Source organism: Acomys minous (genome assembly GCF_964271855.1).
Source record: "Acomys minous genome assembly, chromosome: 1".
Taxonomy (NCBI): domain Eukaryota; kingdom Metazoa; phylum Chordata; class Mammalia; order Rodentia; family Muridae; genus Acomys; species Acomys minous.
This window is the reverse complement of record NC_140483.1, coordinates 22,979,461-23,001,895: the sequence shown is the minus strand read 5'-3', so window position 1 is coordinate 23,001,895 and position 22,435 is coordinate 22,979,461. Positions and strand designations below refer to the sequence as shown.

Genomic DNA, 22,435 nt, shown 5'->3' with positions numbered 1-22,435 from the left:
AGAAACTGGCCCGATATAACCTGTCCAGATATAACCAACTTTGAAAGAAGCATCTCTGGGTGGCACGTCAAAGTTCACTGCAATGGCAACTAAGGTCACACCACGCCTTACCCTCCGCAAGTTTTCTTCTCCTCCCCGTTGGCATCACTCTCCTATCTAACTTTACTTGTCTGAGAGCCTGCTTCTGGCCCACACTCTTGAATTCATTTTGTTATATTCTTTAATCCACACACCCTCCCTAAATAAACTGTTACACAAACACATTACGAAAAATAAACATCAAACTTAATTACGTTTTCCTTACTTATGTATAGTTCATTCATAGCACCTTGGAAGATTGAAAAAAAGTTATTCTTCACCCCTGCCCATCAAAGCACAGCAAAATAAATTTAAAGGAAGGAAAAAGGGAAAAGACTTGTAGGAAAACAAGGTACGAATACCTGGAACTCAACAGAGAAAGAAGATCACACTGTGCTGGAGGTAAAAACGTGCAGAAAAAAAGTCAAAGCAACAGAAAACATTTTCCTGTCAGAATTTCTTTCTTGCTCAACTACAGCAGGAACTCAGTAGTTACCCAAAATATGTCTGCTGTAGAGAAAATAATGTCATCAGCTCAACAGTTAAGACATTAACAGGTACAGGAGTGTGGTATATGAGGAGGTGAAAGTATGCGAGGGGCTGGTTTATTAAATAATGGTACACACTGGGCAATCCACACCCACATGTACTTCTTTAGCTATTAAGGTATTCAGTTAAATAAATGCCCAATAGTAAGAGGAAACAACTGGCTGTGCTGATGGCCTCATAAGTATCTGGCTCTTGCTACACAGAGACTTAGGGCTTCACACGTTCCTATTCCTGAGCGTCCAGTGCCATCCTTTCTGTCAATGGAATTAAGAACCCAACAAGAGCCAAGTCCACCTCCTCCTACTCGTGCCACATGATTTTCAATGAAATTTTTAGGAAAGTATTTCACACCAAAATATGGAAGAAAAGGCCAAGCATGAGGTAATTCAACACTTCTTGTATTTTCATTTTAGCAAGAGAAAAATGAGCAATCCAGGTATTTAAGGACTGGATTCCTGTCTCATGACACAGTTTATAGCCAGTGCAATAAAGTTAAACTTCCATTTCTACTCTGTTAAAACAAGAAAGAAGAGAGAAAGAAAGCATGCAGGGAGTGGGAGGACAAAGAAAGTTGTAAATTTGTATTTACTCTTTCTAGACATAAAATGCTAGATGATAAATTATAGTTAGGAGATGAAAGATACAGTCAGAACGTGTGACAGACTCTTAGCTGAACTACCCAAACATCAGAGGATGGAAGGAGAAAGCAACATTTTTCCAACAGAACTTTCCACAGTAAAAGAATAAGAAAGAGCTTTATACACATGTAGGGGAAATAGAATTATTTTTTGTTTTTAAAAAGCACAATTCAAATCCAGGCTTCGTGGTGCGTGCCTTTAATCCCAGCACTCGGGAGGCAGAGGCAGGTGGATCGCTGTGAGTTCGAGGCCAGCCTGGTGTACAAAGCAAGTCCAGGACAGCCAAGGCTACACAAAGAAACTCTGTCTCAAAAACAAACAAACAAACAAACAAAAAAACAAAAATAAAAACAAAATCACAATTCAATCTCTTTATTTAAAAAACTAGTCTCCTTTAATATTAATATAGCCTCTCTCTTTCTCTACGTGTGTGTGTGTGTGTGTGTGTGTGTGTGTGTGTGTGTGTGTAACTTGTTCTTGTCCCTAGAAAAACATCATTAGCAATTATTTCAACACATGGCTTGACAGCTGCTGCCTTTACTATATGTTACACTGTTTTAATCAAATGAAAGAACATCCTGAACTAATTTTAAATTTTAAAAAAACTATCTATTAAAATATCTTTCTGTAGTAAGTTCAGTAACACATCCATTGCAGTACCCATCAGGTCCTTACAGAGTGCAAGGTCCACTTTAAAAGATCTACTTTTAGCTGGGCGTGGTGGCACACGCCTTTAATCCCAGCACCCAGGAGGCAGAGGCAGGTGGATCTTTATGAGTTTGAGGCCAGCCTGGTCTACATAGGGAGTCCAGGACAGCCAAGGCTACATAAAGAAACCCTGTCTCAAACAAACAAACAAAAACACCACAAAACAAACAAACTAAACAGGTCTACTTTTTCTTTAACCTCAAACACAACTGTATCAACAGAACAACAAATCCTTAGTTCTGTTGAGCCAAGACAGTTGAGGCCTCAATGAAACTCTGTTCTCAGCTGACCTGTTGCCACTCAAAAGGTACTATGAGGTTAGTAAAGAAATATATTAATTGTTTGGGAAAATAAGGTAAGCATAGGAATTTTGTGAATAGGCTGTGATCACCAGATGCCACGGCTAAACTATTCTCAAAACTCTGAGCCACTAAAAATGTCTAACTTAGAAGAGCACCACTGTTAACTGACGATTTCTGTGATAGTGGTGGCAACAGCAACTGAGACCAACACACCATCCTACTGATAGTAAATGCCTGTTTCTAACCATACACCACCTATAGTCTTCTCTTTAAAATTAAATGACGTGGGCAGCTAGAGAGATGGCTCAGTGGTTAGAGTCATTTATTACTCTTGCAGAGGATCTGAGTTCAGTTCCCAAAACTCACATCAGGCAGCTGATAACTGGCTATAACTCCAGCTCCAAGGGACTGACACCCTCTTCTGACCTTTGTGGGCAATGCACTTGTCAAGGTTTGAATGAGATGTCCGCCACAGTCTCAAGCATATGAATGCTTGGTCCCCAGTTGGTGTCATTGTTTGGAGATGCTTAGAAGGCACAGCCTTGTTGAAAGAAGTGTGTCACTGAAGGTGAGCTTTGGGAGTTTAGAGACTCATGTCATTTTCAGTGTGTGTGTGTGTGTGTGTGTGTGTGTGTGTGTGTGTGTGTGTGTGTGTGTCTCCCTCCCTCCACTTTGTGCTTGTGATTTAAGCTGTGAGCCTTCAGCTTCCTGCTGCAGCCACCATGCCGGCTGCTTGCTGCTTTCACGCTATCACCATCAACTCTTACCCTCTGGACCATAGCCCAAATAAACTACATCTTCCAGAAGTCGCCTCGGTTTATCGCAGTAAGAGTGATACTAGCACAGTAACTGACGGTAACTAACACAACACTCACGTGCACACACTGAGGTATAGGTGTAATTTAGAACAAAATAAAAACAATTTAAGAAAGAAAGAAATGGCTAAGGATGCAAATCACAGAAGAATTCAACCACTTCTGTTTTTGTGGTTAGTGCAGAGCACTCTACGGGACTCAGATGGAAACTCCATGAAGAGAATATTGTCATTTTATAGGAAAAGCAGATGGGCTGAAATGCCTTTCTCATGTGGCCGAACATTTTTAACATTCAAAAATGCTAGTATAAATACTTTTGCTTGTATAACCTGACTGATTTTTTTAACACATTCTTCACCAACAAGTATAAACATTTAAAGAAGAAATCAAAAATGAACAAAGAAACTCGGGAACATAGATATAACCACTCCACAATTGACAAATTAATCAGCTCATGATTAATCTTAAGCCTACATCACAGCAATCTGTTCCTTAATTACCAAATAGGCACTGGCTTAAAACACCGTGGTAATTTCCTATTTTACCTGCCCTTTGGTTAGAAACAAACAATACAGCTATAGGATGTTTTCTAAATGCACAATACGTAGCCTGAATCAGGCCTGCTGCCCAGCTCCAGCTGAGGCCTGCATCCCAGTGCTCACTCACACTGCTGCACTTGCGTCACTGCCTCCTGTCCACCTCTGAACCTTCTAGAAGACTCAGTCTGAGGTCTTGTACACAGCAAAGTGCTCAAAAGTGTTCATTTACTCTTTCAAAATGAACTTACCCTTCGAAATGATACGACATAAAATGTGTCTCCTCTCCTGCGGATGGCTTCAAAGAAGCCTTGGTAACTCCCAGGTGAAGCGTAGTACACTTGCAGCTCATTCCCAGAATTCCTGCTAACAGAGAAGATAGAAAATATCGTTAATATTTAAACACATTGAGTCTTCCAATTCCTTCCATTCTAAGGCCACATCTGAACTTAAGAATCTCTTTCAGCCAAAATAGTAGCATTTTAACAATTTTTTACTTTTTGATGTTTTTAATTAGCATATCTTACAGGGTACCATGTGCTGTTTGCCTCAGGCAAATGACACGTTTTTATTACTATTCTTGTTTTGGGTGCATTATCCTGTTTGGTTCACAGGGCCAGTCAGGAAGGGCTCTGACTGTTGCCCCATTACAGCTAGCTCTTAATCATGAAAGCATCATCTCCAACACTGCTCTCCTTTTATGTTACACTCGCCTTGATGATGACATTTGAAATGCTAGAAACTGTACTCTCTTTGGAACCTCAAAATTTGCAGTACTATATAGTAACAAGAGATTTCTAAGCCAAAGAGACAGGGTCTGAAGTCTACTTCTACCACTTAATTCATGACTTTGAAAATTATTAAAAACAAAACAAAACCCTTGACTTCCTAGCCATTTCATATATAAAGTACACTTCGAATTATTATATAATTTAAAGGTAAGATGTACATAAAGGACCCAGCCAGGATGAGGAGATGGTTCAGCAGGTGAAAATGCCTGCCACAAAAGCCTAATGACTTGCATTCAATCCCCAGAATCGACATTAAAAAAGCCAGATCTGAAGCTCTTTGGCTGAGAGCCTGACGTCCTCTTACCTGAGGCTGGTGGTTTCTGTGTACTGGACGGCCATCAGCTGGGAGCTGGAGCCCTGTTCCAGAGCACCCTGGGAGAAGAGAGAGGCTTAGGAAACAACACCGACACTTCCCATGGGGATTGTTATTCAGGCTCCTCTGGGTCCCGCTGTAAAATCTATCTTAGGAAGTCTTATGAAAACGTTGAGGCACTGCCCACCAAGTTTACAGAAAGAACGCAGAAGGTTAGTCGAGTGCAAGTTTTATGACCAAGCTGTGTAAGTATTACTGGACCTGTAACAACTTATATTTGTCAAAAAGCATTACGTCACAGACAGATGCCTAAGAAACGGGAAGGCTCAAGATGAAACAGAGCTTCCACTATGCACCAAGTGACACACAAATTCTGCACAACTGACACGCCTACTGGCTGCATCCCATGAAAGGCTCTAACCGTTTAGCCAGAGGACAGTTAATACGGAACCGTCAGTGGCTAACACATGCTACACCAGAAGCCTCTATTTCACAAGTCACTTCCTCTGCTCTCTGGTCTCTTATACTTCCTGAGAGTTTTATTAGCTAATCTTTAGAAGAATTTTGTAAGGGAATCAGAATTCAAGGGTATACTTTACTATTACATTACAAAATGACCTTGTTGTTACTTTACAACAATAAGTATTTTTGATATATCAATAAGAGCTTAATCATACATCTCCTAGAATGTATTAATTATCATATTTATATATCCTTCTTTATATAAAGTAAGGTTTCAAACTTAAATAACTGATTTCCCTTAAGGGGCTAAGGGTATAATTGGGAGAAAAAAGTTCTTTAAAATGATAAAATTTGATAAATTCTAACAGAAATACAAAATGCTTAAGGGAAAAAAAAGAAAATAAGTTTATTTGGTAAATGGAACCAATGTGCAAAGATGACTATACAGTTTCTAATTTCTGGTTCCACAACAAGAGCCTTATTTGATCATTGTTGATGATTAGCATATACATCCATGCACATATGTCAGTCACTTAGTAGGCATCTCAGTCCTCAGATCAACTGCCATGCTGTAGCAGTACTTGTGTAAAGATAATCTATTTGAGCTTCAACCTCAAAAGTAACGATGCTAGAGGTTTTATTACAGTATATTGTTATAAATTATTGTTCATAGCCTCTTGCTGTGCTTAACTTAGAAATTGACCTTTACATAGCTATGTATGTATAGAGAAAGTAATATATACATGTTGATTATCACAGCCTACCTTGGAATAATATTTGAACAGTATAAAAACTTAACTTTAATCCCAGCACTCAGAAGGCAGAGGCAAATGGATCTCTGTTGAACTCAAGGCCAGCCTGGTCTACAGAGTGAGTTCCAGGCCAGCCAGGGCTACCTGGTAAGACACTGCCTCGAACAAACAAGCAACTTAGCTGTATAATTCCTCTTGACTCTCCCCTTGTATTCTGATAAGCTATAAGTTCCATAGTTGTTTTTATTCTTGCTTTAAAAATACAAATTACCTAGAGGGAGGGGTGTGCGTGTGTGTGTATGTGAGAGAGAGAGAGAGGGGGAGAGAGAGAGAGAGAGAGAGAGAGAGAGAGAGAGAGAGAGAGAGAGAGAGAGAGAGAGCGCCTTTATTTTTTATGGTCTGTTACTAGGATATTTATGCTGTTATTTTTTCTCCCTGCTAATCTTGGTTTACATTTGGCATAATTTTCTTAGTCTAAAAGCTTTAGAATTTCTCCCCCTTTACAAGGTCTTATATATATGGCCCAGGATGCCTCAAACAAATGATTCTCCTCTCTAGGCCTCCTAAGCACCAGAACTGTAGAAGTTCACCACCCATGCCTATCTAGGTTCTTTCTTTCTTTCTTTCTTTCTTTTCTTTCTTTCTTTCTGTTGTTGTTTGTTTTTTGTTTTTGAAAAGGATTTCTCTGTGTAGCCTTGGCTTTTCTGGACTCACTCTGTAGACCAGGCTGGCCTCAAAATCACAGAGATCTGCCTGCCTCTGCCTTTCAGAGTGCTGGGATTACAAGTGTGTGCCACCTCACCTAGTTTATCTAGAATTTCTCATTTTTTGGTCTACTGAAACTGGTTCTTTCAACTGTGGTCCACCTAAAGTCCCCTCACTTTGCCTTCATGTTAGAAGGCATTTTCCCTTGTCTTTCATCTTCCCTAACAGCTCTAGTCTAGTCTGATAAGGAGGGAAAGACTATGAAAGAACAAGTCAAATCAAAGATATAATACTTTAATAAATGATAAGAATTTCAAAGAAATGTCAGTTTACCAAACTTACAGAATATGTTATAAGACTGATGTCTTTTTTGTATCTAAAAGAAATAAACAAGAGGAAAGAAAATTGAAATGGGGGTGGGGACTTTGAGCACAGGTGCAGGCTTCTAACACAGAGAAAGAGTCCAGGACAAATTCTGGCATGTTTGATGACTAACAGCAGCAGGACCAAGATGATGCTCTCCTCCTGGCTAGCCCGAAACTTCCTTTACTCAGATAAACACAGATGCTCCCATGTCATTCCTTTCTCGGTAACAGCTAAGATTCCAAGGCTTCTGAGTATAATCTGTGCGTGCAATAGGACACATACGCAGAAGAGCAGAGAACAGGGCTGCAGTCTAAACTGCAGATCGGAAAATGAATGGGCCCTAAACTTAGAACAACATTATTTCCCTTCGCATTCCTTCAGGATTCAAGGATAACCCTTCCACGGTTATAAAAAATTGGAAAGAACAGCATGACAACTTACACACACACACACACACACACACACACACACACTTGGTAAAACCCTCCATGTAGGCCAAGAATTCTCATCTAATTTTCACAACTTAGCTTTGTGAGACCATCCATTGGTGGCCTACTCCTGCCTCTGTGCCCTTCCCTGTACACACAGCAAGAGATGGAAGCCCAAAACCACGTTATCTGACCCTTCTATCACTGAGGTTGCCATCATTTAGACTCGGCCAGTAAGATAAACTTGCTTCAAAATGGACACAGAAGCCAGACAGTCTCCTTTCCCTCTGGCTGTGGAGGCAGCTGATATGCACAACTTAGCAGATCAGTATGTTCTGTGGTGCTGGGCCAAGAAGCAGCTTAGGGACTGTCAGGTTCCCACAGCATTGGCTGGACCTGCCCCGAAGAGTCCGGACAACCACTAACACTGCCACAGTAGGCAGAGAAGGGGCTGGAAAGGCCTAGAAAAGCGCATTCTGGATAATTAGACACACCCTCAGAAGTCAGAACATAAGCTCAACTGTGCAAATTCTAACCACCTTATGGATAAAGCCAGCTGCACATGGTTAAAGCCTGTGCTTATTGATATCCTTTTAATATGCTTTTGAACATATTATAAGCTGTTTCCAAATAAACAATTAAGCTTCCTCTCCCCCCCACATTCATTCTCATTCATAGTCATTCTCTCTCTCTCTCTCTCTCCCCTACTCCCCTCACTCTCTCTCTCCCTCCCCCACTCCCCACCTCTCTCCCTCCTACCCTCACCCCAGGCAGAGTCTTACTCTAAGCTCTCCAGCCCAAACTGGCCTGGAACGTCCTATGTAGTCCAGGATGGCCTCAAATTCATGGCAAGCCTCTCATCTCAGCTTCCTGGGTTCTGGTTTTACAGATACAGATACAGATACTGCCACCATGCCACCATGCCCACCATGCCACCATGCCACCATGCCCACCATGCCACCATGCCCACCATGCCCACCATGCCCACCATGCCACCATGCCCACCATGCCACCATGCCACCATGCCACCATGCCCACCATGCCACCATGCCCACCATGCCACCATGCCCACCATGCCACCATGCCACCATGCCACCATGCCACCATGCCACCATGCCCACCATGCCACCATGCCCACCATGCCACCATGCCCACCATGCCACCATGCCCACCATGCCACCATGCCCACCATGCCACCATGCCACCATGCCCACCATGCCACCATGCCACCATGCCACCATGCCCACCATGCCCACCATGCCACCATGCCACCATGCCACCATGCCCACCATGCCACCATGCCCACCATGCCACCACGCCCACCATGCCACCATGCCCACCATGCCACCATGCCCACCATGCCCAGTTGAGATGCCCCTTTCTCTCTCCCTCAACCCTCTTTCCCTTTCACTATGTTGCCCCGTCTGGCTTGGAACTCGTGTAGACTAGGCTGGCCTCAAACTCACAGAGACCTGCCTGCCTCTATTTCTCCTGCCCTCCAAGAGCTAGGATTTAGGCAAGTGTTGCCATGTGAGCATCAGCATGCTCACCTGTTAGCACCAAACCAAACGTGTAAATGAGGTGAAAAAGTTTCCATCCAAAAATAAAACCTCCTTCTTGATTCTTATTCTCTATCCCCCATCTATGGAGGTTTTTCTGCAACAGTTATTTCTACTTATTCCATGTTACTTTTCCAAATTCACTTCACTGGGCTTTTGTTATTACAACCACAATAAAACAACCTTCAGGGTCACCAATGAGCTCTAATGGTAAATTTTACTAGTAATCATTGTCATTGTTTCACAACCTTTTGGCTTGGCTGGGAGCAGCACCACCTTTACCACCCTCTGGAGATCTTACTGGCCAGCCACCTTCAGGTGCTCATTTTTTATAGTTCACACATGGCAATGCCCAGCCCTAGTCTGTCACTGTTTTCCCTCCTTTTTAGTTTTACACTGGGAAGTTGCATGCAAAAATCAAACACTTGGCCTTAACCTCTCTCTTAAACTCCACCTTGGATACATGGTTGTCTACTGGACTTCTCCAACTGAACATATAAAATCCATATCTAAAGCTCCTGACTCCTAACTCCTTCCTCTGGCTTTGTCCTAGTAAGTGGCATCAGGTATTAATCCATCACTTAAGACACAGAAATTATCACCAATTCCTTTATATTTTATTACATTAATTTTCAAATATAGTTGGAGTACCATTCTTTCCTCCTTCATATTAACCGTAAGAGAACAGACCCAAAGGTCTCTCATCTAGACCACTGACAGGATTCTAACCTACCTGCTTCTATTCACAGTCCCCACCAGTCTACTTTGTGTGGCAGCTAGAACGACCGTTTTTGTTTTATTAGACAAGGTCTCAGGCTGGCCTTGAACTCACAGCCCTGCATGTGTCTCTCTAGTGCACTAATGAGTTCTACCACTCCTAGCCAAAATGATCTTTCAAAACTATAAATCAGATCAAACCACTCCCCTGACCAGACCCCCTGGTGGTGTCCTGCATGCCTAGGATGGAGTCCGAAGGTCATGCCAGAGCCTATAGAGTTCACTGAGATCTCACCGCTGCAGCCCTGTCAGATGTGACCTGCTAGCACTGTCCTCTCGGTCGCTGCGGTCCTGCCAGCTTTACTCAACTCCTCAAGGTTCTGCAAATGTGCAAACTGTTCCCTCCGGAGGCTCTTTGCATTTGCCATTTCCTTGTCTGGAAGCCATTTCATTGGATTTCCCCCTAAATTCTAGAGCTATGAAGGATTCATGTAAAAAATGAGTTCTGTCTCGTCCAAGCACAAAGACCCTTGGGCTGCTCTAACAGGCAGAGTTAACTACGTTGGTACAGTACCTTACCAAGGCAGAATTTCTTCAGAATAGCCTTCTCAAATGATTTAATCTAAAGTAACTACTAATTTCTGTGTTTAAATTCTAATCTCCTACCTAGATTTTTCCACAGAGAACATATCTCTCAATTTGAGAGAGAGGGGGGGGGGAGGTTGGGGGGGATCCCTAGCTCTCCCGCTGGAGCGGAACTGAATGAGGCTGCACAGCACACACACTACTGTGCTCTCTGTGTCTGGACCAGGCCCTCGCTCATCATCACCACCATATGTAATTTTTATTAAGAAGCTTGTGAACCAGCTGATAGGCTGTGTGCTGCAGGAGTGGTAACAAGCATCTGATGAGTGACCGCGTGACTAAAACATCACTTCATGGCCAACAAAGAAGCAGAATGGAAAAGTCCTCAGTCAGCAGCATCGCTGACCTGCAGTGGAACATGTCTAAGTTCAAAAGTGCCTCATGGTATATGCTTCACATGTTTTCAATGTGAAAAGCTCTTAAAGGGGGAGAGAAACATTATTGTCTATTGTACAGCTTTTTCCAAGAGAGAGGGGATGTGGCAGAGAGGAGAGGAGGACGGGAAGAAGGAGAGAGACAGAGCGCGCAGGAAGCAGCGCCTGAGTAGGAGGCTGCTGCTCTAAGACCTGAACTAGCAGCACAAAGGCTGGAGGGGAGCTGGGTGGTGACGGCTGCTACCTCAAAGGCAGCCACGGTGAGAAGTAAATAAGGCTGAAGCTCCCAAATCTCCCAGGGAAGGAAGCAACTCTTCTGGGGGAAGAGTCCCAGCAACTGTCCTGTCATTTCTTCAAACACAAGCAGAAACAAACCTGAAGAATACGGGTTTTCTGTTGGTTATTTGTCATTCTTCTTGATTTGGTCCTTTCCACTTCATGTCTATGAACCCAGCCTCGAAGTTCATGGTTCAATCTATAAAACAGATGAATCGAGTATGTTTAATACAGGTTAACTGTCTTACTCTTTAGCTGGAAATTAATTTAACCATTCTGTAGGACCCAAAAAGGGGCCCAGCATACCAGACTACTCAACAATGCTTTTTTGATTGGAAAAAAAAAACCCTAAAACATTTAATATTGTTTTTTAATTACTTTTATTTATTTGTATTTTATGCGCATGGGTATTCTACCTGCATATATATCTATCCATGGCCACGCAGAGCCCATAGAGGCCAGAAGAAGATATCATATTCCTTGAAACTCAAATTACAGACAGCTGTGAGCTGCCATGTGGGTGCTGGGAATTGAACCTGGGTCCTCTGTTAGAGTAGCCAGTGCTCTTAAACACTGAACTATCTCTCCAGCCCCTTAATAATGTTCTTAATAAGACATGCGTTGTTATAAGGCAACCTCCTCAATCATGAGTTCAAAATTCAAAGAAGTAAGGAGAAGTTTGTCCAGAACAGCACAGTCAAATAAATATGACCTTCCTAATGGGGGTGGTGGGGGTGGTAAAGGATGCTGTCTGCTGAGAATAACATATCCACAAGTCTAGCCTTATCTGAATTTTAATATTCACTTCATCCTTTAGTTTTCAAATAAGACACACCTAAACAGGTAATCATCACATTCAATGGACCCACAACCATCTCTAGGTGGACAACTGACAGGCTTCTGGTTATCCAACAAAAACTCAGAGTCTCCTGGCCTCTTAGTAAATCTGAAGAAATGCTTTTCTAAGTTCTGCAGCTCGCCATGGGAGGCCACGCGGGTGTTTCTGCAACAGTCCACTCTCCTCACCTGAGAGACTCTGTTGTATTGATCAGGGGCTGACATGGAGGTGGAGGAATATAAAGTAGTGGTTCGTCAGTTAGCACCATTAAGGCTTTGTCGTTGGAAACAGAATGATCATATCTGAAACAGACATACAGAAAAATCGTTTCCTTCATTGTAAATGTTATAAAGTTTACAAGCATTGATTTTTCATTAAAACAAATATACCAGATTGAACATCTTGCAAGATAGAAATGAACATAATGAAAAGACTAAAGTATACACCATGTGGCAGAACTGTCCTTTGCTGAGTTTCTAAGAGATGGCTGAGTAATTCGCATTTCCTGAGCTACTATTTACTGGGCAGCACACAGTCTGTGTCTTGGATGAATTCAGTGAACCCTAATATTGCTGGAGTAGAGAAGGTGACGCAGTAATGCGAGGAATGACAGGAAAAACCATGACTGTATGACAAGGCCTAAAGGTGTGTGGTCATTTGCCACTGTGGAAACAAACTAAACAGTCTCCCTAAAGCAAGGTGGTGCGAAGTGAGGCTAGAGTACGGCATGAAGTCTTCAACAGGAGAAAGTGAAAAGTTGGAAAACTGAATAAAAATTAGAACTGTGGATGAGTCTGAGTCACTAACACAATGCTAGGTGACAACAACTAGCTACTTCACTAACTTACAAAGTCTGCTTTTACCTATCATACTACTTTGTGTCCCATGAATTCATATTCGAGTACGATAAGAAACAAACCTGAGCTGAAACTGAGACTCTGAACTGGGCCCATTACTACTGGTTATTTCCTTCAGTGTACTATTTAAATCTATCTCACTAAAAAACCTTAGATTGGTTCACATTTTTAAATATAAGATGTTCTGAATTTATAAAGTAGGTTTATAATTTATAAATTTATAAATTAGATATATAAATTATAAAATAAAATAAAAAGAATGAACACACAAAATTAAAAATGGTAAGAGTTACGCTCTTCATATTCACTCAATATTTGCTGTATCCCACCTACGTGCTGGGTCATCCAAGAGACGACAAGGCTCTATCCTCAAAGACCTAACAGGGAAGGCAGATATCACACACACACACACACACACACACACACACACACACACACTGCATAAAACACAGCAAGACTGTGCTAACTGTTGTAAAAGAAACAAAGGACTCAAATAGCAAAGCGTGGCAGTATCTACTTGAGACAAACTAGCCTAAGAAAAGATGGTATTAAGTCAAAGCCTAAACAATAAGAAGAAACCAGCTGCATAGACACTAGACAAAAGCAAATGAAGAAAAAGCAGGCTCAGGAACACAGAAGACTTCTGCCAAGTAGTGTGCACATGGGATAGATATAAGATGTCAGAAAGGCAGGGACCAGGTCATAATTGGGACTTGCTGGGTAAAACAGAAGTTACTAAGTAGAGAGCTGAGATACCCCAATTTACCTTTACACCTTGAAATTGTACCCAAACCAAATATTAGTTAAACAAGGAAAGAAACAAAGATCCACCATGTACATGGTAAGTTTGAAATGCTTAAAAAAAAAGTGAGCAAGACAACTGGCTGTGAGTGAGCAGGGATAAGTCTGCCTGGAGACGGGGATTTGAGAGTCACCCCTGTGTACACATGTCTGTAGTGCAGGTGAGTGACAGCAGAAAGAAAACAAAGTTTGCAGCTTTAAAGCTTGGGATCTGGACAAAGGAGATGCCAACAAAGAAAATCAGAAAGAGAGGAAAGAAGACTGAATGAGTGAGCAAAATAATCTCGCACATGGGAGGTGAAGGCAGGGGGCTCGCAAACTCAAAGCCAGCCGGTGCTACAGAGCAAGAATTGGTCACAGTTAACCAGGGGTTGGGGAAATAGCTCCGTGGTAGAGGATTTGTCTATAAAGACGCTACACTATATCCCCAACATCACAAAACAAGCACAAGACTATAAAGCAGCAGCCAGTGAAAAAAGAAAGACTAAAGATTATAACAAAGCAAAAGGGAAGGTCTTTTAAGGAGTGACTCGTTTGGCCAAATCTTGATGAAAATTAAAAGATGAGCACATGGGTTACCACTAGATTTGGCCACAATGAAAACACGCCCCTTTCCAACACGCACGCACGCATGCGCACGCACGCGCCCCTAGCAGAATGGAAAAATAATTTCAGAAGAAAAGTGATGATTTGATTATGGCATACGTAAGGGAAATGTGGAAGCTCAAGTTACATGAAGTACCCCTACCCCGACCCGTTCACTTGTTTCATTTAGAAGGCTCTTCGTGGTCTCTCTTCTGGCAGCTAAGAGTTACAGAGGTGACAGGCTTGGAATAAAACAGTACTGAGTGCACACAGAAAAAGATACCAGCCTAGAGTTGAGAGTTAACAGTGCCTGGTAAGTGCAGTACCATCCCGAATGTATTTAAGAAGCAGCTGCGACAGCAGGAGCAGGAGCAGGAGCAGAGCAGGAGCACGCACACACACACACACACACACACACACACACACACACACACACACGCATGCACGCACACAACTGTCACATCTGTCATTTGAAAACCACACATGCATACTTAACAAAGACAGGAACTCCATGAGGAAAATCAAAAATTGCTTTCAAAACTATATTTCTGCATGTAATTTTCTTTCCATTTGTAATGATCTGTACTAGTTAACTTTGTTCTAACAGCCAAAAACAGAAAAAAATTTTGAGAAGAATAAAAACGTGATAGGAGAAAGACAGGGGTGCGCTAGACAATGTTAAAGGGGAGAAAGGGAGGGAGGATCTAAGCCAGCGTGCAGTCTGGAGACAACCGGACCCTCACTAACCCAAAGACAGACACCAGGCTGTTTGCAAACCGTTCTATACAAATCAAACCCTAAAGGAAAATGCAATGCTAGGGAGCTGGAGTTAATGCGAATTCCTAGGCTAGAGACGCGCTCTGGCTGATGCCTTAAGTGGAAACCACCCGTTCCTGTTTATTAGAATACAACTGTGATTTAAGCCTGATGCCCTATCCTGAGGCAATAATTATTACTAGCTCTCATATATTGCTAATACTCTTTCATACAAGTGTCCCAGTTTGGCTGATAAATTATACTGTTAAAAATAAAACTATGTCAGTATGTGTGTATATATACATAAATTATGAAAATATGTATTTCTAACATTGAAAAAATCTAGGCAACTATGATTTGCTAATAGACATAATATGCTAATGACAAACACATAATATTTAAATGATAGGATTATAATCTATGCTTCCATTATCTGAAACATAACTCTCCTAAACTGAAACAAAAATGAGGCATTTAGAAACCAGATGATACAGAAAACTTGAACAGGCCAATAGCAAGAAAGAAGACTGGGTTTGTTATAAAAAGTTCCATCCACCCCTAAAAGAACATAAGCCAAGGGCTAGAAAAATTCACTGATGAATTTTACCAAACTGCGCAAGAAAAGCTAATGTGAGCCAGATGTAGTGGCACATGTTAGCATGCCAGCTATCCCAAAAGCTGAGATAGGAAGATCGTTAAGTTGAGGCCAGCCTGGCAACTTAATGAGACTCTTTCAAAACACAAACTAACACAACAAAACTAATGTAAATTTGTCTTAAACTAGTCCAAAGAACTGAAAGAAAGGAAACCCTTCCCAAATTGCTCTACTCCAACATTAAGACCAGACAAGAACACAATTAAAAAAGAAATCCATAGATCCAAATCTCTGATGATCATAGCTATTGAAATTATCTACAAAGTACTATCAATTCAAAGCCAACATATCACAAAGCTAAACATCATGATCAAGTGGGACTTATTACCGGAATGCAAGGTTGACTCAACATATGTAATGTAAATGTAAACATGCCGTGTCAACAGAATGGAAAACAAAAACTTTATGATTGTTTCAAAAGATGAAGAAAAAGCACTTAGTAAAACTCAACATCCTATCCTGAAGAAAAAAAGAAAAAAATAGTTATAAACAGAAATTATCTCAGCACTATAAACTCCCATATGACAGACCATAGCCAACACCATACTGAAGTAGATAAAGCTGAAATGTTTTCCTCTAAGCCCAAGGGTAAGACAAAGATTTCTACTATCACTAAGTGTTTATTCAATGTAGTATTGGAAGACTTAGTACCAAAACCAAGAAAAAAAATTCCAATGTTTGATTAAAAAAAAAAGGTAAAATAATTCTTGTTAACAGACAACATGATTTTATATAGAGAGAACTTTAGACTCCACAAAAATCAATTAGAAATGATGATCAAATAAGATTAAATAAGAATGCAGAATATAAAATTAGTAGCTTTGGGTTGCAGGTATAGCTCAGTGGTAGCCTAACAGTCTCGCCTGCACGAGGCCCTGGGTTTGATCCCTACCACCACAAACACAAGACTAGCATTTGAGAAAGAAATAAAGTAACCTATTCACAGCAATTACAACAAATCAATATATACACAAAATCTGTAAGCATCTAAGAATAAATTTAGTCAAGGAAATGAATAATCCTCTGGTGGAGGAAAGGCATCTCGTGGTCATGAACAGTGTAATTAATGTTAAAATATTCATGCAAGCCAGGCAGTGGTGGCGCACACCTTTAATCCCAGTGGAGGCAGAGGATGGCAGATTGCTGTGAATTCGAGGCCAGCCTGGTCTACAAAGCAAATCTAGGACAGCCAAAGCTACACAGAGAAACCCTGTCTCAAAAAAAAAATATTCATGTTACCCAAGTGGTCTACAGAGCCCACTTTTATAATTCTTATAAAAATACAAAGTAAGTACTTTAACAAGTAAGATATCTCTCCAGCCCTCTATTAAAGTACAAATAACATTTGGCATAGAAATAAAAAGTATACTCCTATAATTTGTGCAGAACTACAAAACTCAAAATAGCTAAAGTGGCAACAAACACAGGGAAAGAGTCAAGCATGGTGGCTCACACCGGTAATCCCAGCACCTGGGAGACAGGAAGATCAGTGTCAGCTACATACTGAGCTCCAGACCCGCCTGAGCTATACAGTGAGTTTGAGACCAGCATGGACTACATGAGATTCTATTAAAAAACAAACAAACAAGCAAATAAAAAACCTCAGTGTTACTGTAACCAAAATAGCATGGTATGGGGAAAAAATAAATCATTGGAACGAAACAGAAAAACCCAGAAATAAATTCATATACTCACAGCCAACTAAGCTTTCACAAAGGCAGCAAAAACATGTGACAGAGAGGTCTTTTCAATAAATGGTGTCAGGAAACCAGCTAACCACATGCAGAAAAAAGAAACTACACCTCCATCACTAAACACACACACAGACATAGATACACACACATGCACGCGCACATGCACACACTACTATATTTTTTCTCTTAAATGTGCAAGCTAAAAATCTGCTATCACAGAAGTATAAAATACAGTCATGTACATCAGAGTCTCCGGAGGTATGGGAGGAGAGAGGGCCAGGGAAGCAGAGTGTCAGTGGGATTCCGTGCTCTGCCAGGGCTGCAGACTAACTATGGTTGACCACAATGCAGCAAATATTTCAACACATCTAGTAAGAAGAATTTGAATCTTCTTGACATAAAGAAAGAATGAATATTTGTCTTAGATGATGGATACACTAATTACTCTGGTCCAATCATTATATGTTATAAATGTCAAAATGACACACACACAGTATAGCCCCTAAATAGGTACAGTTACTTTGTGTCAATTTAAACTTTTAAATACTTTTTAAAAAGAGGAAACTAGCAAAATAGTAGCAGCTTAAATTTTTAATATTTTCAGCACTTGGAAGGCAGAGGCAGGTGGATCTCTGTGAATTCGAGGCCAACCTGGACTACAGAGCAAGTTCCAGGACAGCCAGAGCTGTTACACAGAGAAATTCTATCTCAAAAAACCAAGAAAAAATAAAATTAAATAAATATATTCAAAGAAAAATATATATGGGTGTCATGAGAGCACATATAAACATCTAAAATTCAGTAACAAACTAATATTTGCTAACGTCTCCTAAACTGTTCTACAGCAACCTGCTGTAGTATCTCAAGAGACTTGCATGTCTCTAAGAATCTATACTCTCTTTATCAGGACCAATAGCTCAGATACATGAAGCCAATGGTGACTCCAGCCAGGGGACAGAGTACTCTTTTCAAGGGGATAAATTTCACCATGAAAGGTACCCAGACCAGTGAACCGACACTACACCTTCCAGGAGTCCACATTTCAGGCCATGCTAATATGCGTAAATGCATGAAGGTTTCTATTTATTATGGTTACTTTGGAATAATAATATTCCCATGTTACCTAAACAAACTGTGGCTTCAAGTGCCAAATCAATAATTTGTCTTACTTTTAGCAATTACCTGTACTTAATATCAAACCCTGTATGTCTGAGTCCAAAGACTACTCAACTTAAAATAGAATTTTTGAAGGATCATCTGTGGACAACCATAGAACTCAAAATTATAGAATATGGAGGAAAAACCTGGGCAAATTTTGGAAAAATAGGAAAGCTAATAAACTACCAATTTTAGAGACACTGCTATCACCAATGTGAACATTTCAGAAATGTGACAAATTCTAAGACATTTAAAAAAAAATTAGCAGAAATCAGCCTGTACTGCTTTCTAATAACATGGCACCGATAGCCTGCTATGCTGCAGTGCAGCACTGCCATAAGATCCTTGGCTCCTTATACAACCTCAAGGCTAAAAAACCAGGAAGGATGATTGCTCTATGGCCCTGGTCCAGGGCAGCCAGGTTTTTAGTAACTTTCCAGCACTTCACTGCAATGCAATGACTACCACACTGTGACCCCGCTGCCTGCTACTCAGGAGTCTGGCTTTATTTGCCTCTGATAAGAGTCCCAAAAAATCATAGGGCAAAGATTACCAAAAAGGACAGTGCTTTCATGCACATCATATGCTTTATTATTAAGCAAAATGGAAATTTACTAAGGTATCTGTGTGGGATAGATTGAGCATGAGCCAACAGTATCTGTTTAATTATAAAGAGGAAAAATTCAGAAAACAACAAATAATAATTTATTTAGTGACTATAAATAGGTTCAACCATATCACTTTGCCATATCTATCCACAGACATAAATATTAGATACATGTACTAAACTATAATAATAGAAAAAAAAACTGAAGATAGTACATGTATTTCAATATATGTGTTTGTCAACACAAACTGTTTAAATAATTACATCTCAACAAAAATCCTAAACTGGGAACTATTTCAAAATAAACTTATTCTTAAAACTGATCTTAAAAAATAAAACAAACAAATGGCATCACTAGTTTACCTGTTCCACTGGCCAAAACCTATATGAACAATTTACATGTGAAGGGTACTAGGTAAGACTTCTCCAGTTCACTAAACCAGTAAGGCCAACTGTAGGATAGATTAAGCTTTGTCTCAGGTGGAAGCAGTCTTGACGGGCTTTATCCTTGGGGCACACCATGAATACCTTGTGAGAGACTGTTTGGAGCCTTCCTGGGCTTGGAATTCAGGAAGCCTACCTAGGAACCCCACCGTGGCTATTGTTTTTCTAATTGACCCTCGAAGGGAGAAGGGACCGCCCTTTGCATATGACTGGGAAGAGGTAAGAGGAGAGAGGAAGAAGGCGAGGAGAAAGAAGAAAGGCCCGGACCAGCTCGTGGGACTGAGACACCTAAGGACCCGTCCTGCCCAACGGATTCCAGGAGGTTTTAATCTTCTGTCCCTTTAACCTTTTTTTCCTTCTTGTATATGCTAGTTGGGTTGTATAATAAAGTTTAATTGTTAATAAACTGAGCCAACATCTGGCGCCCAACGTGGGGCCCGATGGGTTCCACAATCCCTAATGATATGAGGGAAGATTCAGTATTCCACGGGATAGAAATGTTGTTTCAGGGTATTGGCAAAATTGCAACTGCTGTTGCAAAACTCTTTCCTGCATTATACTTAGAGGGGATTCTTTGTTTTCTCATTGTCCTTTTATTACAATATTTCATGCTTAAAAGGATTAAAAGACAGGCTAATGGCATAGAAAAGCCGGAAGGGTCAGTAAGTTCTATCCTTTTAGAAAAGATTGCAGATTTGACTGGACAGATAGAAAGGCTGAGGTATGAAAATGAAGGGATGGGAAAACGGATAGAATTTTTGACATTTAGTAGTGATAAAGGACAAAAAATAGAGAGACCGGAAAGCCAAAAAAATCAGGAAGAGTCAATAAGCTCTATCCTTTTGGAAAGAATTACTGACTTGACTGAACAAATAGGCAAAATACAGAAAAAAGTGGAAGGGCTGGAAAAGCAGAAGGCACCTTTGGTTAAAAAGGGTGGAGAAGGTCAAAAACCAGAGGCAAAGGAAGCCAGACCGACCAAAAGGTCTTTGAAAGTAAATGTACCAGTGGAGGATACTTCCACAGTCACCCAGGCACCTTCAGCTTTTCCAGTCACTGTAAGACATGTAATCGAGCCAAATGGTGCTGAGGGTCATGACGAAATAGCCTGGTGTCCTGTAAACATGATGGATTTAAAACATTTTAAGGAATCCATCATCAGATATGGTATGCATTCTAACTTCGTTAAACAAACGTTAAACAGCTGGGCCTATCAGAATAGACTTGTTCCCCAAGATTGGAAAAATTTAGTTTCAGCGGTATTGGAAGCAGCACAACAGTTACAGTGGTTATCATGGTGACGAACAGAGGCTATAAAAATAGAACAAAAAAATATCGCACAGAGAATAAATATTAATAGAGATCAGTTACTTGGTGATGGACCATATACTAACATGAGAGAACAAATTCAAGCTGACGATAAAGTGATTGAACAATGTCGTAAGGCAGCCTTGAGAGCTTGGGAGCTGGTAAAGGAACCTGGAAAAACAACTATTTCTTTTACTAAGGTGTTCCAAGGACCTCTGGAGCCCTTTACAGAATTTTTACAGAGATTAGGATCTGCTATGAATAAGGCGATGCCAGATTCTGATAACAAAAAGACATTAAAACTTATCATGGCTTATGAAAATACAAATGCTAAATGTAAAAAGGTGCTTAGACCGTTAAAGGAAAGAGGCGCTCCATTAGATGACTGGGTAAAGGAGACAGTTAATATCAACTCTCAGGAATATCAGAATAATATTGTGGGACAAGCTTTAGTCAGAGAGCCCAGATATCATAATACTCGGTGCTTTAATTGCGGTCAAATCGGTCATGTGCAAAGAAACTGTAGAAATAGAAGGCGCACTAACCCAGGAGAAAACGTAACTTATAAAAAAGAACAGGGGGGTTCTGGTTATGATGGTAATGAGGTACCAAGACTCCCAGGGTACTGTAGTCGCTGTGGAAAAGGGAAACACTGGGCTCGAGATTGTCAATCTAAGCGAGATGTGCAAGGCAATATCTTGCCAACGGGAAACGGCAGGAGGGGGCCATCGGCTCGGGCCCCCGTAAACAATGCCAGCCAAATTCCTTTGGCCAGTCAGGAAATGACAAACCCGCAGGAAAACGGAAACTGAGTGTTAGCGATCTAATACATGCTACTAAAGGCAGTGCAGCCTTGGATCTGGCTTCAAATATGTCTCTTACCCTAACTCCTCAGGTTGAATGTTACAAATTAAATACTGGTGTTTTTGGACCTTTGCCTTCAGGCACAGTAGGATTGGTTCTGGGAAGAAGCGGGCTGACTTCTCAAGGTTTTATTGTGCATCCTGGTATTATAGATGGAAATTCTAAAGGGGAAATAAAAATCTTGGTATGTGTAAAAAAGGAGATGAAAATTGATGCCGGGGATAGGATTGCTCAACTCCTACTGTTTCCTTACATTAAGGGCAAAGCCGCTCCAGTGAAAAGGACTGGTGCGTTCGGGAGCACAGGGACCCGTGTGTTCTGGCAAACAGTAATTAATGATCAGAGACCTAAGTTAATTATACAATTGAATGGTATTAAAATAGAAGGCTTGGTAGACAGTGGAGCTGACGTCTCCATCATTTGCCAGAAGTCTTGAAACCAAACTTGGCCACTTAAGAAGGTTTATACAGAAATTGTAGGAATTGGCAAGTTATCTCAAATAAAACAAAGTGTACAGTGACTTGAGTGTGTGGGACCAGATGGGCAGATAGGGAGGCTGAAACCCTATGTGGCTGACATTCCTATAAATCTATGGGAAAGAGACCTTTTACAGCAATGGGGTACTCAGATTACTATTCCTACAAATACTGGGATAAAGAAGGTTGAAACAATGGGTGAATTGGTATGCGCTTCTAGGGAAGAGATTAATGTAAGTGATCAGAGGCGACCACCAGCTATGCCCATTGTCCAACCTCAGAATTCTTCAGGTTTAGAGTGTCAAAATTTATAAGAGGGGCCACTGCTGAGATACCAACCGCCTTGCCCCTAAAATGGATTTCAAACAGACCTGTATG

At 40.9% G+C, this 22,435-nt stretch overlaps 1 protein-coding gene across 2 annotated transcripts in view; it reads right to left on the bottom strand.

The window, feature by feature from the left end:
- The window catches only part of ATF6 (activating transcription factor 6), a 155,245-nt gene that overhangs the window by 59,587 nt on the left and 73,223 nt on the right, over nucleotides 1–22,435 (bottom strand). The window contains exons 12-15 of one of the 2 annotated variants that reach the window (XM_084776300.1): nucleotides 12,041–12,154; nucleotides 11,114–11,213; nucleotides 4,722–4,789; nucleotides 3,878–3,989 (exon numbers count right to left, since the gene is read on the bottom strand). In XM_084776300.1, the coding sequence (XP_084632426.1) occupies nucleotides 3,878–3,989; nucleotides 4,722–4,789; nucleotides 11,114–11,213; nucleotides 12,041–12,154 (394 nt within the window). Of the gene's footprint in view, nucleotides 1–3,877; nucleotides 3,993–4,721; nucleotides 4,790–11,113; nucleotides 11,214–12,040; nucleotides 12,155–22,435 lie in introns of both variants that reach the window. The other variant, XM_084776299.1, reaches the window with a different exon arrangement.